Below are 16043 nucleotides of genomic sequence, written 5' to 3'. Positions count from 1 at the left end.
TGAACTAGAACTGAACTAGAACTGAACTAGAACTGAACTAGAACTGAACTAGAACTGAACTAGAACTGAACTAGAACTGAACTAGAACTGAACTAGAACTGAAGAACTGAACTAGAACTGAACTAGAACTGAACTAGAACTGAACTAGAACTGAACTAGAACTGAACTAGAACTGAACTAGAACTGAACTAGAACTGAACTAGAACTGAACTAGAACTGAACTAGAACTGAACTAGAACTGAACTAGAACTGAACTAGAACTGAACTAAACTGAACTAGAACTGAACTAGAACTGAACTAGAACTGAACTAGAACTGAACTAGAACTGAACTAGAACAGAACTAGAACTGAACTAGAACTGAACTAGAACTGAACTAGAACTGAACTAGAACTGAACTAGAACTGAACTAGAACTGAACTAGAACTGAACTAGAACTGAACTAGAGAACTGAACTAGAACTGAACTAGAACTGAACTAGAACTGAACTAGAACTGAACTAGAACTGAACTAGAACTGAACTAGAACTGAACTAGAACTGAACTAGAACTGAACTAGAACTGAACTAGAACTGAACTAGAACTGAACTAGAACTGAACTAGAACTGAACTAGAACTGAACTAGAACTGAACTAGAACTGAACTAGAACTGAACTAGAACTGAACTAGAACTGAACTAGAACTGAACTAGAACTGAACTAGAACTGAACTAGAACTGAACTAGAACTGAACTAGAACTGAACTAGAACTGAACTAGAACTGAACTTGAACTAGAACTAGAACTGAAGTATTACACTATTTATTAAATTTAAAACTCTAGGTTATCAAACATGACCCTAATTTGTTTAAAAATTTTATATGTATTCTCAAAGCCACACAAATTTATGTATAAAATGGAAAATTTATATTTCAAGTAAATAAATTGTCCTTTACAAAAAAAAAATTTAAAATACTTTAAAAAAATAATGAAATTTTCAATTCAATATTTATACAAAAAAAGTCCATCCTACATATATAGGCAATTATAAATAAAATTCTATAAAATATCTATAACAAATTATTTCCATTTTTCTCAAATATTTAAAATCATTTTAAGCTTAAGCATTTATTTATTTGTTTCCAAAAAAAAACCATATAGGAATTTTCAAAAATTTCCAAAAATTTACATTATTCCTATCCGGTGGAATGAGATCATTTATCTATCATATATTTATGCACAATTCAGGGGAAAAAACCGCCAAATAAGAGTCATGATGACGACAAAAATTGTTTAAAATAAAACAAAAAAAGTAAACAAAAATACTTTGGTATTGTTACTAACACTAGATCACTAGGTCAACAAGCAAACACACAGCACACTATCGAACTGACTGTCTGATTCAAAATTTATTATTTTATACGAAAATATTAAAATTTAATTTAAATGTGGACAAAGCAAAAGTCGCGTCAAGACTGATTGCTTTGGAACGAAGACTTGATGTTTTTGTTTATAGCCGTAGTATCTTTTGTAAAATGTTGTAGCAACAAAAGAATAATTTATTTTTTCATTTTAATAAAAACAACTTGTTTATTTTACGTTACTTAGCAGCCGAATGATTGCAAGGAAAACAAAAACGTTAAAGACGATATTGAATGGAAAGATGAACTGAGAAAAGTAAATTAAAGTCACCCCTTTAAGGAAATTCCTGAAAGAAATCGTAGAGCACAACATGCAAAGAATATCAATTGATTATACACGTGAACATTGTCGTCCACCCGATGTCTTCATATGCAATGTTTTGCTATGATAGCTTTAATGATGAAGGTTGCCTGAAGGTCGGTGGTGGCGGTTTACAATTCTTTCACACATAAATGTAAGGGTGGCAGGCATTTATTTTTTTCTCATTAAATGATCTTATAACTTTATTATATTACTTTTGGTATATTGTAGTTAATAATTATTTAATTTATGGCTATATTCATTTATTTATATTATTTTTAATAATTATTAATAAACTGCATGAAAATTGTAACACACTTTTTTATCACTTGTTGAGAATGAGTATCTCATAGATTTCTGTTGGTTTTATAATTGTTTACCACTTTGTTTTTTATTTAATAAAACTTTCGTTTATTGCTATTTTAATGGATTGCTTTTCATTAATTTATTCACAACAGCCGGCCACTTTTATTAATTATTTGAAAATATTTTGCAAAAAAATCTAAACACCGAATAATAAATATAAGAAATTGTCTGCAAATATCTACGCCGACTAAAATTTACAACGCCGTTGACTGACATTAAATAATTTGGCAGCGTCTTTAAATCGTTTGAAAGCCGGCTATGTTTCCAGCTGTGGTATTAAATTTTTCAACGATATTAATCAAGGTACATATCGTCACCTAAAACGCAAACGGCCCTATTTAACATTTTTAAAATTTTACAGCAGAAGCAAAAACTATTGAAATTGAAAAGTTTGTTTCTATCAACGCGATTTACTTATAGTAAATAAACAAATTGTTTAATAGTAAAACCTATCAGTTGTTATGATAGTTGACAATGGCGTATATAGAAATTGGACTTTTTACCTTTAATATTTAAATGTTTATGTAGATAGGTCCTTTTGTTTTTTGTCAATAAAATCGCTAATTTTGGTTGAAGGAGTTCATTTGATAATTGCTAGTGCTGCCAAGTTTATTTTTTCAATGTCAAATTAGAAGTGGGTAATACAGTACTTTGAATTACGGAGATGTATAGTGCATCGAAACCCACTAAATTGCAATCAAATTAAAGCATAACGGTACTTGAAGGAATTTGTTGGAATTAAATTTTGTTTGCATTTCCATAAAAACTGGTAGCAACGTTTTTACACATTTTAATTTTACATTTAAAATCGGAAATCGGCGTATATACATATATATGTTTATGAGAAATATACCTAAAATTACGTTAAATAAGAAAATGATAAGAGTTGTAATCATTTCAGTTTACATAAAAATAGATTTTTATGGAAAGTACCTAAAATTAGCTGTAGTGAATCAAATATGTCCCCAATAAAAAAAATAAAGAAATTCTGAAATAGGGAAGAAGTAGATCTATTAGATTCATATATATGACAAGTTAATACACAAATCCAAATTGGTGCAGTAAAATCTTACATTAGATCTTCAGAAAACTCATAAATCCAATCAACCAAATTTTTTTATTTGTATTTTAAATAAACTGAAAGTTTTTCCGCTTCCTTGATTTAAATTAAATTAATTCAGTTGAGGTTTAGTTTTTCTTATTAATCAATTCATTACTTATTTTAATTCTTCTAAGCAGATTTTTTAAAGAAACATAATATTATAAAAGCCCAAACTAATAAGCATCAACTCTTGGAGGTTCAGCAAATAGTTCTTCCTTCTTACGATCGCCGGACCAGTATTGTTTCATACGTTCGCTACGCATGGCCTGAAAATTGATAAATATATAAGCAGTTAAAACAAAGTCACTAGAATACAGGGTAGACAAAAGACTAGGCTATTAACTAGACATTACACTAGTCTATAGACTGCTACTGGATACACTAGATAAATAATTATTAGATTGATAACAGACTATAGACTAGGCAATACACTAGTCGATAGGATAAGCATTAGAATATTCGATATAGGTACATATGTACTAGATAATAGATAGCCTATAAACTCATCAAAAGACTAGAGTACACACTAGTGAATTAACTTCATTATGTATGTATATACTAGTCGTTAGACAAAAAATTGCACAAAATAAAATTAACCAAATTTTCAAATATTTTTACAAAGATCCTTACCTGGAAACGCAACATTTGCTTGTGCATGGTAAAGCACTCATTGAAATCATCAACTAAATCTTTGCACATCTTTTTGCCTTTTTCAGCACCATAGGCTTCCAAACAGTCCATCATGTTCATTTCCAATTCACCGCATTTGTCATAAGTTTGATGATTGATCAAACTACCAGTCAAATCAGTGAAAGGTGAACGGATAAAGGGTGTAATAGGCATGATGAACTAAAAGAAAATTTTCAGAATATATTACTATTAAAAAATATAAATGTTTACAAGAAAATGCATTATCCCAGAGTTGGCGACCAAGAAGTCTCAATGACGTAACAATATAAAGCTTAAGTTTTACTTGAATATCTTATTAATAAACCGTATATATTATAGGCAGATAGTAATTGAACATTTTTAATAACATATTTTATAGTTTTTATAGGCAAAACGTACCTTTTTGTTGAAGAATTAATAAATTTTAAGCAAAAATTTATAAAATCCAATGCGGCCCAGCACAACAAAAATCCTAATTAACAGTTGCTTATAAAAGCAGTAAAAATCAGCTGTTAAATGTCAAAACAAAGAAACCGTTTTATCGGTACTTAAGTGGTTAAACGATGACAATGATTTGTTTATATTTTCTATAAACACTTCACGTGTTAAAAAATTATTGTAGCGGGTTGTAAACAAATATTTTGCTTTTAAGTTATAATAAAATATTATTTAATTAATGGCTACGTTTAATCAACAACTGGTGGATTTTCTCAAAGACTGCGGAGTTTGTCAAATATGTCAATTAAGATATTTAAAAGCTCGTGGCAATGAATACAAAGATTTAAAAGACAGCTTTGATAAGGTAAATAATTAAACAATTTTTTTTTTACAAATAGGTACCTATTATTATATTATTTTTTAGCTAAAAGTTAATTATGTAGAAGCAACTGAAGATGACGAAGTGGAAAGTGCGGCCAAAAAACAAAAATTAGCCGTTTGTCCTTGTTGTTTGGGATTATTTTCAAAAGATTTCCGGGCACAACTAATTGAGCGTATCTTGAAAACGGATATACAAAATTTTGAATGTAATGACATTGTGGTAGCCATTAGTATGCCAATGTTAGTACAAGTGCGTCAGCTATCTATGTGGTTTGCTTTGTTGGAAAAATTTGGCCCCCGAATAGATAAAGAAAAAGCCCTTGATGTGCCCTTAAAAGAAGCCGTCAAATTGATTATAAATCCCATCGTATGTGAAGAATTAAAAAAGGACTATGATGCAAATGGTATTATGATTAATATACAAGTGACGCATGCCCAAGAGGCAGAAGAACTGGAAAAATTAAAGCAACTACATGACAAAGCATTTCCCACGGCGCCAAATAGCAAACGTCAAGTAATCTCTAGAGGAGTTTTGGAAAAACAGTATACACCTAAGAGAGTGAAAGCAGAATTGTTTAAAGAGTTCTTTCCAGTACCACCACCAGCCGCAGCAGAGCATTTAACATTGGAGTCTATTGATTTGACAGGACCCACCGTGTTCGTAGCCGGGCGCTATCGTAAGATCTCGCGGGAATTATCGCACACACCTTGGATATTAAATGGACAACGTATTATGGAAGACAGTATCGAGGAAGTTATAATGAGAGCTGTAACACCGCACTTTTGGTAGGTATTCGATTTAAAGGCTAGAAATACTAACAGAAAAATAATTTAAATTTCAGTAAAGACTCGTCGAAAGTTATATTCATGTCCAGCGGCCGCGAAGATGTTGATGTACGTTGTCTGGGCAAAGGTCGTCCCTTTGTTCTAGAAATACCCAATTCAATGCGCACCACCTTGACTCCGTCAGAGGCAAATCGCATGGAAAATGAAATAGATAAATCGCTTAAATTATCTGTACGCAATTTGCAAATGGTTAAACGCGAAGAATTAGTACATATAAAATCGGGTGAAGAACAAAAGAAAAAATACTATCGCGCTCTGTGTGTACTACAACAACCTGTAACGGCGGAGATTTTGAAAAAATTAAATTTACCTGAGGGCTTTGAAATACAACAGAAAACACCCATACGTGTTTTACACCGTAGACCATTGCATACGAGACCTCGAATGATTTATAAGCTAAAAGCTATGGTAGAGAAAGAAAACCCCAAAGTATTGGTGCTTGATGTGGTAAGCCAGGCCGGCACTTATATTAAGGAGTTGGTGCATGGTGAATTTGGTAGAACATCGCCCTCGGTATCGTCCATAATTGGACAACCGGTTGACATAATGGCCTTAGATGTCATGGCTATTGATTTGGATTGGCCCAAGGAAATTGACAATAGTTTAGAAGCTGTAATGTAAATACGGAACAAATCCTATAATAAAAAAAAGCATTTCTTTTGTTTTTCTTTTCTAAACCAAGTTTTTTTTTACAAAAATGTTTAAAGATTTTTCTTGAACCGAAGAAACGCATTTCGAATGCTTTAATATATAAGTTTTATGCTGAACATAGTCTAGGGTTTGTAATCCATAAGATTTTGTGAAGTTATCTGGGGCAGTTCCTTAATGCCATCTTTATCCACTACGGCTACATTGAATTTGGGTAGATTGATGACCAAACGTTTTTGTATTTCCACAACACACTTTTTGAGTACATCATAGGCCTCCTCCTGGGTTATGTTTTCGTGATAGTAGCGATCGAAAATACTGGCACAGAACATGCCACCATAACCTTGACCAGCATATTTAACCGATTTAGCATTAGCTAAATAGTCGATATAATGTAATTCGGGACCTTCTTTGGGATCATAGCTGAAAAAATAATACATTAAAATAAGTTTTATTATAGATAAAATATTCCAGGGCCCAAATTACGGCAACGATATCGATTGAAATATCAATAGAATGTAAATGGAGACTTCGATCGATTTCATATGCCATAATTTGGGCCCAGAATTTACTTACCCAGCCACAAACATATTAACTTGATAAGGAGTGCGTGATCTCAAATAATCCGCAAGATTTTTACGCGTAAAATGAGCAGCACACTTGGGACTCAAATCGTAACCATTGCGCATTTTATACAAAGCAATATTTTTCGAAATAAATTCTGTAAACTGTACAGTATCACCGGATTCACCAATTGTTGCTATCATTAAATTATCAGCAATTTTGTGTATTTTATTTTCATCTAAAAGATAATGTAATTGAAAAAAATTCAAATATAATAAGTTTTCCTTGCAACATTAGTTTTTTTGTAAAGTCATTATTGTTGTGGGTCATAGAGGCAGAAGGGAATTGACTTACCTTCTTTCATGACAATAATGGATCTTGCTTGTGTTGTATCGGCAGATACCATAACAAAGTCAGGACCGCGTATACCCAAAATAGTTTCCATTTTATTTAATTTTTCTTTATTTTCTATTTAAAATCCCAAAATTAATGTTTGCAAAAATTCAGCAGCCGGGAATGACAATTGTGTTTTGAGATGTTGTTCACGAAGTTGGCTGCAGTTGGTGGTGCTCGTGTCGATAATGAGGTTTTGAGAACTTTGACAGTGCATGAAATATTTATAGGGTTTTAATGTTTAAGGATAAGTCGATAATTATTTTTTAAGTTAGTTTTTATTGTATAATTCTCAAGTTAAATTATTTACGCTTTTCTTCTATACTGCTATACCTAAAAAGACTTTATAAAAATTTGGAATGAATTTGAATTTTTTCTTATAAACAAAGAACAAATTTAAGACAAGTATTTCGTCGAATTTTTTAAGCAATGTTTTGGCCGATTTTTTAAACAAAATTAATAGTGTCGAAAAAGTAGAAAATATATTCAAAGACTGTCTCTCTCAACTTTTTGGTAAATTTTGTTAGACAAGTATTTTCTAGATAATTCTTTAGAAATCTTCGACGAGTTTTAAAAGTAAAAAAATAAAATTTTTTAAGGTCGAAATGTCGACTAATTTTCTCTGGAACATTGCAACAAGCCTTTTTTTAATAGTAAATTTTAGAAGAGTTTTAAATAAAGTAAAGTTTTAAACCAACTTTTAAAAATAAATTATTTTTACGTGTTTTTTTTAACAATTTTATTTAAACTTCGATGAACTTTTAATATGTACCTATTAATGTTTAGAGAAGCGTTTGATTTATCAGAAAAGTTTTCGGTTTAGGTAATGATTTAAGAAGTTTTACATGTTTTTATATACATTTCAATATAATTAACACAACTATGAAGTACAAAACCATAATAAATTCCCCTTTTACATACAAATTTCCCCCTTTTCACAAAAAAACAACTCTACAACTGACACGTCAACCTTTATCAATACATGCTGATAATGCCGTTTTGTTGACATCCACATAATAAAAAAAAGCAAGAAAAAAAGAAAAAACGTCAATGATTTTTTTGTATTTCACCGTTTTCCTCCTTCGTCTTTTTGCAGTAGTATTGACAGCGAACTGTATTTTTTGAGTGCGTGTCATTATTTTTCTCCAACGATTTTCACTGTTTTTCCCAAGAAAATCGTGGAAAATACAATAATAATATTGTGTAAAAATAATAATAAATTAAAAAAGTAATAATAGAATAGTTAATTAAATATGTCGGGAGAAGTAGTTGAACAAGTAGTGGAAGCTGTGAAAGATGCAACTGAGGCGGCTGTTGAAAATGCAACTGAAACCATAACAAATGCAAAAGTACCCTCAACTCCAGAAGGTATTGCTGTAGCCTATGGCAGTCTGGTTATTATGGCCATGTTACCAATTGTTTTTGGTTCCATACGTTCGGTCAAATTGCACAAAGCTAAAAAGGTGGGTAATTTCTTTACAATTGTTTGCCTTTTTTTTATCATCATGACGAATGATCGATGGATATATGGATAGCTTTTTTGGTGGTAGATAAATTGTCGTTAATGGTTGTGTATTTGTGGTGTGGTTTTATTGTTGTTGGTTGTGATGTTACTGTTGCTAGTACAAGTACTAGAGCAATTGTCTGAAAACAAGTAGTACATGTTCGTATACATAGTAGCTTTTTCGGAACTTTATTTTTATTTAAACAACTCACGTTTAAAACCACATCAGCACTTTCAATATAATTAGACTGGAATTGATTATGAACTGATCAAGTAAAAATGTTGATTATGTATTGTGGTATCATTCATGTCTTTATGCAGATTTATTATTTTTTTCAGATTTTTTTTTACAATAAGTCAAATGCAATACAAATTTTTAACTTATATTTTGTACATTTATTCTTTCTTTTGTACTACAATAAATTTAAAACTCTTTTTATTAGACAATATTTGTAGTCGATACCTTATATTTTTTTATTTTATCATTTCATTCTAATGCAATGAAATAATCTTCATATATGTAGGTACCTTTTTAGCATAAAAAAGAGTGTATGTAGCAAGAGATATGACTATAATCTGAACTATAGTCTAAACTATAGACAAGACTAGATTAAAAGCAAATATATACTCTGGAATATAGTTTGCCTCTTAAATAGCCCCGTACATTTACAACACTACAGTCTGGACTGTTATATGTGCTACCGATAAATTATGTAGTATGTATATCAAATAGTTGGTCACAATCTGCCAAGTATTAAAACAATTCTAATCAGCTAATTCTAAATCCCGTTATATGTACATTTTAAAAGTTATTATAATTATTGTTTTTTGTTATAATAATCAATAATAAATTTCTGTTTATATTTTTTATATTTCTTTCTAGATAAGCGGCGAAAAAGCTGATACAATGACAACAAAAGATGCCATGTTCTTTCCTCTCATAGCGTCCGCTGCACTTTTCGGTCTCTATATTATCTTTAAAATTTCCTCCAAAGATCACATTAACCTCTTGTTGACCGGTTACTTCTTTGTTTTGGGTGTCATTGCTTTGGCCCATTTATTAAGTCCCATTGCCAATTCTCTAATGCCAGCTGCTGTACCAAAAATACCATTCCATATACATTTTACTCGGGGAGAGGGTAAAAATAAGGAGGACATTATCAACTATAAATTCAGCACTCATGATATTGTATGCTTAGTTATATCGGCCGCCATTGGTGTATGGTATTTGTTGAAGAAACACTGGATTGCCAATAATATGTTCGGTTTGGCTTTCGCTGTCAATGGTGTGGAAATGTTGCATTTGAATAATATTGTTACCGGATGCATTTTGTTGAGCGGTCTCTTTTTCTATGATATTTTCTGGGTATTTGGCACAAATGTTATGGTCACTGTTGCCAAGAGTTTTGAGGCACCCATTAAACTAGTTTTCCCACAAGATTTACTTACCAATGGTTTGAATGCTTCCAATTTTGCCATGTTGGGTTTGGGCGATATTGTTATTCCCGGCATTTTTATTGCTCTATTGTTGCGTTTTGATCACAGTACTAAACGTAAGAGTCGCATTTATTTCTATTCCACTTTGGTTGCCTATTTCATGGGTTTGATGGCTACCATTTTTGTTATGCATGTATTTAAACATGCCCAGCCAGCTTTGTTATATTTGGTACCAGCTTGCATGGGTACACCCTTGTTGGTAGCTCTTGTACGCGGAGAACTGAAAACTTTGTTTGCGTAAGTTTTATTAAAAACTGGAAATATTACACGTTTTATTAATATGATTTTATTATTACAGCTATGAAGATCACCCCGAGGAGAAACCTGAAAAGAAAGAGGCTAAGGAAAGCAGCAGCAGCAGTAAAAAGAAGGAAGCTAAGAAAGCTAAATGATTATCAGGTGCGGACACTACAGCATCCGATAATACAACCAGTAACACTACCCCACAACATTCTGCGACAGTTGTTAAACGTTATCCCAAACATTTTACAAATCGTCCAAATTCATACATTTAAATTTTAAATGCATGAATTCCAATTCCTTTCTTATTCACCCCAATCATTTTCCATAAGTGTTGTATCTCCTTTAAACAAATTTTTATTTAATTTTGTTTTTTTTTTTTCTTTTATTACAATTTCTTTTTGTATTCGCTCAATTATTTTGTTTTGTAAACTTTTTTATACTACAACTAATTTCTACTTTTTTATATATTTTTAGAAATTAGAAATTATGATAAAAGTAGTTTAATGCTTACAAATTTCTTATAAACTTTAATCAAAATACAAAATACACGAATTGATAAACTATTGATAATTAACTATTGCAAATATGTAAATAATTAGAAATCTGCCTTTCTTCCACAAAAAACAAACTTTATTATTTATAAAACTATACGATCAACTGCTTTATTTTAGCAGTTTTATATTTTTTAATTATGTTTTCCTTCTTTGCTTATAATAAAATAATAACCGTTTCTTTAATTAGACTAGACATGAAATTTTGAAACAAAAAACAAGAGAAAATTGTGTTTATTTTAACAAAAATATATTGTAAAATTGGAATAAATTAAAATTTATATGTAAAAAAGGAGTTTTATTCTTTTATTTTACTGAAAATGATGAAAAAAAATTTATTTCTGGTTTTCCTTGGAAGCTGATTTAATATTTTCGCAGATATTAAAAAGTACAACTACATCCTCAATTGAAGCTTTATTTAGGAATCTAAGACTTTTTGAAAGTTATTCATGAAATGAAACTAAAGCCAAATGTAGGTTTTTCACATTTATTGTGTATTTTTATAGACATAATCGGAAATACATACCAAACATTTTATCATTTTATTTGCAATAATTTGCAAAATCAACGATATATTTAGAATACGTACATATTAGAAATGTAATATAAAGAAATCTTAATACAAAAACTTAAAAACTAATTTCCTAATAAGCTTCCAACTGTTCCAAAGGTAACCATTTGGAACTTTCTAAAGCATCATATAAATTACGATCAGAATCAAGAGCTTCTCGATTCAACTTATCCACATCTAAGGTATATTTATGTTCAACCAAAGCGTAATCATCTTCATCGGCAGCAGCACCACCGTTCGAAGAAGCGGCCGCTGCAGCAGTTTGTTGTTCATATTGGGCACTACGTTGAGCACTCCAAGCCTCAGCATGTTGAGCTAATGTCTGGGGATTTGAATGTGATTGAGCCATACTCTGTTGATAATAGGCACTAGTGGGGTCAGTGGCAGCTGCACCAGTAGGATCGTAATAATTTTGCCAGGCATTATAGCCCTGCCAATAAGTACTGGTTGGATCATAATACTGGGTATAATCTGCCGCTGTAGTAGCACCTACATTAGTTGAACCACCATAGCCATAGTTGCTGGTGGTACCCAAAGCCACACCCAGTTCATTTTTCGGTTTTGGCACAGCATTGCAAATTTTAATGGGCTTCGAGCCCAAACCCGTATAACCGTTCATATCGTACAAAGCCGACTTTTGTTCATCTTCTATGCCGAAACGTACAAAACCATAACCTTTGGAAAATCCCGAACCATCTAATATAACCTTTGCCGTTTTAATGGAAGTGTATTTTAAAGAAAATGCTTTATACAATTGATAATCATCGACATCCGAACTGAGATCTCCTACCCAAACACTGAATTCTCTTTCGTTTCCAGGCAATTTATACGAATTACTGGCACTATTTAATCGAAATCTTACAATGGGGTTTGTGCCTGGTATGGGTTTACCATTCAATTTATGCATGGCATCCATGGCCCTCTCATCGGTGGCAAAGTTGACAAAACAATAACCAGCCGGTTCACCTGTATATTTGTTGCGCATCAGGCGAACTGTTGTGGGATCTTCGCCCATTTTACGGAAGGCAGCTATGATGAAATTTTCCGTCATATAGCCCTCCAACTAAAAACAAGGATTTGTATAATTTAGATTTTAAAAATACCTTAATATTACTTACACTTCCCATCCATAGTTGACAATGTACAGATGAAGACATATTTTAAATAAATTTGTGAACAATTTGTGGTTTTAAGTGTTTTTTTGAAAAAAAATCTGGGATTTTCTCACGCTTCTTGAACGTTTTTATAAATGTAAACAATGTCAGAGTTGCCAGGGTAACAACAACTACAAACAAGAAAGTAAGATAAAGCCGTTTTCAAGTGGCCACCTGACATGCAATTTAGCAATAAGTTATAAATCATTTAAAAACTACATATTTATGATTTAAATAATAATTTTTAATGTTAATGTTAATGTTTTTAAATTGTAGAAAAAAATAATAAAATAAAGGAAGAATACACTGAAGATGTTTTTTTAATTTTTTACTCACACTTCATATGGCAACTCCATATTTATTTTTAACTGAGTACACGGCATTATCATCACCTAAAATTGACACTTGATTTTTGACAACAACTCTCTTTTCTCACCACCTTTTACATCTCTTTAGTTGATATTTTCGTGTTTTACGCGCCTAATTTTACTCGCTGCTTTTACTTCAAACCAGCTTCGTTGACGTCAACGGAGCTACACCTTTTTACATTGCTGGTATGTCATACCGTAAAGGGCTAGGGTATCGAACATGTGTATTTTAAATGGGAAGTGCAGTTTATGTCAATTCTGCCGACTGCGAAAAGAAATTCTGCTAGAATTTTTCGCGCCAAACTGTTTTCTGCATTTTTTATTTGCAAAAAAAATCTGTTGTTGTGTGTGTGCAAAAATGATAAGAAATGATATTCTTTATATAATTTTACTAACAATTGAAATTAATAAGATTGGGTTGGTTTTGTTGGGTTTAATTTAGTTAAATGGTTAATAACTATGATGAAAATGTTTTTCCAGGCGGGGTTTGTTTTCGTTTAATACCCAAAAGTGTTTATTGAAATCTAGATTTGGCATATTTGTGAGATCTAGAAGATTAAAAAATGTAAGTAATGGTGTTAATTAATTATTTATTTGTCTATAAAAAACGTCTTTCTTTTCAAGAAAGAGGAGGCATCATGATGGTCTCCTGGAAGAATGCCCACAAGAGAGTGGCAATTGTATACCTCCTTAGTCACCTAGGCGGGTGGTGGTCGGTCGGCTAGTGGTGACATGGTATATTATCACCTAGAGGCAATGGACGGAAGCTGATTGCCATATTCAGGGGGTATCCTTGGGATACATACTTATTATTATACCATTGATCTCAGCAGAATCACTACCATACACCCATAATAGAGCGCGATGTCTGTCTGGTGTGTCTTTCAGTGAAGCTTTTGTTGTCTCCAAACACTATGGTGGTTGAATATTTACAAGAAACAATTGTTAAGCCGCCTTTTATACAAATTTATAGCTTTGTAGAGAATGTCTTCACGGACCTAGAGGATATAACCTGGCTAGGTATGTAGATGTTGTTTGGGCAAAATATTGGTACTAACCATTGTGGGCTTTATGTCGACTTTGTCACACTATACCAAATAAGCATTCTTGCTGGAATTAAAGTTTAAAACAAGTTTAATTCCAGTCAAACATTCAAATTTCAAGTGTTGAAATACACTTTCATTACATTTTAATTCAATAGCATTCTCCAGTGAAAACGAAACTTGAATTCAAGTCGAACATTACAATGTTTTTACAGTATAATTCAATGCAGGAAATCTATATACATATATAAAATTCTAACGTTACTGACTGACTGACTGATTCATCATCGTAGAGCCTAAACGGTTGAAGCTAAAGAGCTGAAATTTGGGCAGGAGGTTGGTCTCCCACCAAATGTATCCAATAAGACGGGATTTTTGAAAAAATTTTTGGGGTTAAAAAAGGGTAAAAACGTAAATTCGGTAACCTCAAATCTCCTTAACTAGAAAAGTTACAAAAACAGTTAAAGCTTATCGTCGTTCATTTAAAAAAAAGCGGATAGGTGTCCGGTAATTTTTTCAAATTCGGCCCCTTTGGGGAATAAACGGGTAAAAACTGTAATTTGGTACTTCTTTTGCACCCCATGTATCTTTTAAACCAGAGAACATTTAAAAAATATTTTTGAATACTTCATAACTTGACGAAGAAATAAAAATATGAATTTAGTACTTTTTGAATATTCGGACGTTTAAGGGGTGAAAATTGTACCTATTTTTGGTACTTTTTTATAAAACATTGTTTTTGGTTTATTAACTTATACATATGAATACATAATAACGGGCTCCCAATACGATGTTGCAACTTTTTGGAACAGAATTTTTATTTCGGTAATGGGGAGGAAAAAAGTACCAAAAGGGGTAAAAACGGGAAATTTGATTTTATTCAAGAAACACTAAATATGCTCCAACTGGTACTTTTTGAGTTTTCTATGATATTGAAATCGAAACATGAAATTAATAATTAAGGGACTTTTCTGAACTTTTTGGTTCTACATTTTGAGTTTTCTATAAAATTTAACCTAGAAACATGAAATTAAGCAAGTAGAGTCCGGAGTAAATGGGAATCTATAAAATGGAACTTATTGGTACTTTATCGTACTTCGACAGGTACTTTTTTGACTTAGGACTTAGAAACATGTAATTAAGCACTTGAGAATCTATAAAAGTAGACTTCTGGGTACTTTTTCGTTCTTCAAAAGGAACTTTTTGAATTTTCTATAATATTAAACCTAGAAACATGAAAGCATGTAGAGGCCCGATTAAGTGAGAACCTATAAAAGGGGACTTTTTGGTTCTTCAAAAGGTACATTTTAAGTTTTTGTATAGAGCCCGGATTAAATGAGGTCTTCTAAAAGGGGACTTTTTGGTACTTTTTCGTTCTTCAAAAGGTACTTTTTGAGTTTTCTATTAAATTGAACATAGAAACATGAAATTATGCACGTAGAGCCCGGAGTAAATGAGAATGTATAAAATGGCACTTTTTGGTACTTTTTCGTTCTTTGACTGGTACTTTTTGAGCTTGCTACAAAATTTGAATCTAGAAACGTGAAATTAAGCACTTAGAGCCTGGAGTAAATAAGAATCTATAAAAGGGGAACTTTATCGTTCTTCGACTGGTACTTTTCGAGTTTTCTATAAAATTAAACCTAGAAACATACAAATAAACATGTAGAGCCCTGAGTAAATTATAATCTATAAAAAGGGACTTTTTAGTACTTTTTCGTTCTTCGAATTTTTTATAATATTGAACCTAGAAACATGAAATTAAGAATGTACAGCCCGGATTAAGTGATAACATATAAAAGGGGACTTTTTGTAATTTTTCGTTCTTCAAAAGGTACTTTTTGAATTTTCTTTAATATTGAACCTATAGACATGAAATTAAAACTGTAGGGCCTGGAGTAAGTGAGAACATATAAAACGGGACTTCTTGGTACTTTTTCGTTCTTCAACTAGTACTATTTGAATTTTCTATTATAATGAACCTAAAAACATAAAACTAAGCAATCAGG

The 16043-nt window shown here is 31.6% G+C and overlaps 6 protein-coding genes across 14 annotated transcripts in view; 2 read left to right on the top strand and 4 right to left on the bottom strand.

The window, feature by feature from the left end:
* The window catches only part of LOC119602499 (nicotinate phosphoribosyltransferase), a 29666-nt gene extending 27410 nt beyond the window's left edge, over positions 1-2256 (bottom strand). For 2 of the 9 annotated variants that reach the window (XM_037954058.1, XM_037954060.1), the window contains exon 1: positions 2015-2255. The gene's annotated coding sequence lies outside the window, so the exon portion shown is untranslated. Of the gene's footprint in view, positions 1-1318; positions 1453-1911; positions 1931-2014 lie in introns of those variants that run through there. The other 7 variants (XM_037954053.1, XM_037954061.1, XM_037954057.1 and 4 more) reach the window with 7 other exon arrangements.
* A 982-nt stretch (positions 2257-3238) lies between these two features.
* Positions 3239-4431, bottom strand: LOC119602518. Its single transcript, XM_037954086.1, has 3 exons — positions 4233-4431; positions 3795-4013; positions 3239-3430 (listed from the first exon to the last, which is right to left on the bottom strand). The coding sequence occupies exons 2-3, from the start codon at positions 4005-4007 to the stop codon at positions 3338-3340; spliced, it is 306 nt and encodes a 101-aa protein (XP_037810014.1). The 5' UTR covers positions 4008-4013; positions 4233-4431; the 3' UTR covers positions 3239-3337.
* On the top strand, positions 4392-6175 carry LOC119602514 (putative tRNA pseudouridine synthase Pus10). The gene is made up of 3 exons (XM_037954081.1): positions 4392-4635; positions 4696-5438; positions 5495-6175. The coding sequence occupies exons 1-3, from the start codon at positions 4510-4512 to the stop codon at positions 6117-6119; spliced, it is 1494 nt and encodes a 497-aa protein (XP_037810009.1). The 5' UTR covers positions 4392-4509; the 3' UTR covers positions 6120-6175.
* Positions 6152-7307, bottom strand: LOC119602517 (probable proteasome subunit beta type-2). The gene is made up of 3 exons (XM_037954085.1): positions 7065-7307; positions 6723-6948; positions 6152-6569 (listed from the first exon to the last, which is right to left on the bottom strand). The coding sequence occupies exons 1-3, from the start codon at positions 7153-7155 to the stop codon at positions 6272-6274; spliced, it is 615 nt and encodes a 204-aa protein (XP_037810013.1). The 5' UTR covers positions 7156-7307; the 3' UTR covers positions 6152-6271.
* Positions 7308-8139: 832 nt separating this feature from the next.
* Positions 8140-10523, top strand: LOC119602515 (minor histocompatibility antigen H13). Its single transcript, XM_037954082.1, has 3 exons — positions 8140-8566; positions 9491-10341; positions 10403-10523. The coding sequence occupies exons 1-3, from the start codon at positions 8357-8359 to the stop codon at positions 10494-10496; spliced, it is 1155 nt and encodes a 384-aa protein (XP_037810010.1). The 5' UTR covers positions 8140-8356; the 3' UTR covers positions 10497-10523.
* Positions 10524-11371: 848 nt separating this feature from the next.
* Positions 11372-12772, bottom strand: LOC119602516 (tRNA selenocysteine 1-associated protein 1). Its single transcript, XM_037954084.1, has 2 exons — positions 12588-12772; positions 11372-12532 (listed from the first exon to the last, which is right to left on the bottom strand). Exons 1-2 carry the CDS (start codon positions 12624-12626, stop codon positions 11543-11545), a joined length of 1029 nt encoding a protein of 342 aa, XP_037810012.1. The 5' UTR covers positions 12627-12772; the 3' UTR covers positions 11372-11542.
* Between the last annotated feature and the right edge of the window lie 3271 nt (positions 12773-16043).

The sequence above is a fragment of the Lucilia sericata genome, unplaced genomic scaffold (assembly GCF_015586225.1).
Source record: "Lucilia sericata isolate MDLA Ls3-8-SP2 unplaced genomic scaffold, ASM1558622v1 Contig000235F_arrow, whole genome shotgun sequence".
Taxonomy (NCBI): domain Eukaryota; kingdom Metazoa; phylum Arthropoda; class Insecta; order Diptera; family Calliphoridae; genus Lucilia; species Lucilia sericata.
The sequence above is the reverse complement of the archived record's forward strand: the minus strand, read 5'-3'. Positions and strand labels throughout refer to the sequence as shown.

Bases quoted from the DNA above. Each gene is read 5' to 3' on its own strand.
- LOC119602516 (XM_037954084.1), bottom strand. From the start codon at position 12,626: ATGTCTTCATCTGTACATTGTCAACTATGGATGGGAAGT. The intron at 12,533-12,587 runs GTAAGTAATATT...CCTTGTTTTTAG, and splicing joins GTCAACTATGGATGGGAAGT to TTGGAGGGCTATATGACGGA.
- LOC119602514 (XM_037954081.1), top strand. From the start codon at position 4,510: ATGGCTACGTTTAATCAACAACTGGTGGATTTTCTCAAAGACTGCGGA. The intron at 4,636-4,695 runs GTAAATAATTAA...ATTATTTTTTAG, and splicing joins TAAAAGACAGCTTTGATAAG to CTAAAAGTTAATTATGTAGA. The intron at 5,439-5,494 runs GTAGGTATTCGA...TTTAAATTTCAG, and splicing joins GCTGTAACACCGCACTTTTG to TAAAGACTCGTCGAAAGTTA.
- LOC119602517 (XM_037954085.1), bottom strand. From the start codon at position 7,155: ATGGAAACTATTTTGGGTATACGCGGTCCTGACTTTGTTATGGTATCT. The intron at 6,949-7,064 runs GTAAGTCAATTC...ATTATCTTTTAG, and splicing joins CATTATTGTCATGAAAGAAG to ATGAAAATAAAATACACAAA. The intron at 6,570-6,722 runs GTAAGTAAATTC...TTATTTTTTCAG, and splicing joins GTTAATATGTTTGTGGCTGG to CTATGATCCCAAAGAAGGTC.
- LOC119602518 (XM_037954086.1), bottom strand. From the start codon at position 4,007: ATGCCTATTACACCCTTTATCCGTTCACCTTTCACTGATTTGACTGGT. The intron at 3,431-3,794 runs GTAAGGATCTTT...ATCAATTTTCAG, and splicing joins AGCAAATGTTGCGTTTCCAG to GCCATGCGTAGCGAACGTAT.
- LOC119602515 (XM_037954082.1), top strand. From the start codon at position 8,357: ATGTCGGGAGAAGTAGTTGAACAAGTAGTGGAAGCTGTGAAAGATGCA. The intron at 8,567-9,490 runs GTGGGTAATTTC...ATTTCTTTCTAG, and splicing joins AATTGCACAAAGCTAAAAAG to ATAAGCGGCGAAAAAGCTGA. The intron at 10,342-10,402 runs GTAAGTTTTATT...TTATTATTACAG, and splicing joins GAACTGAAAACTTTGTTTGC to CTATGAAGATCACCCCGAGG.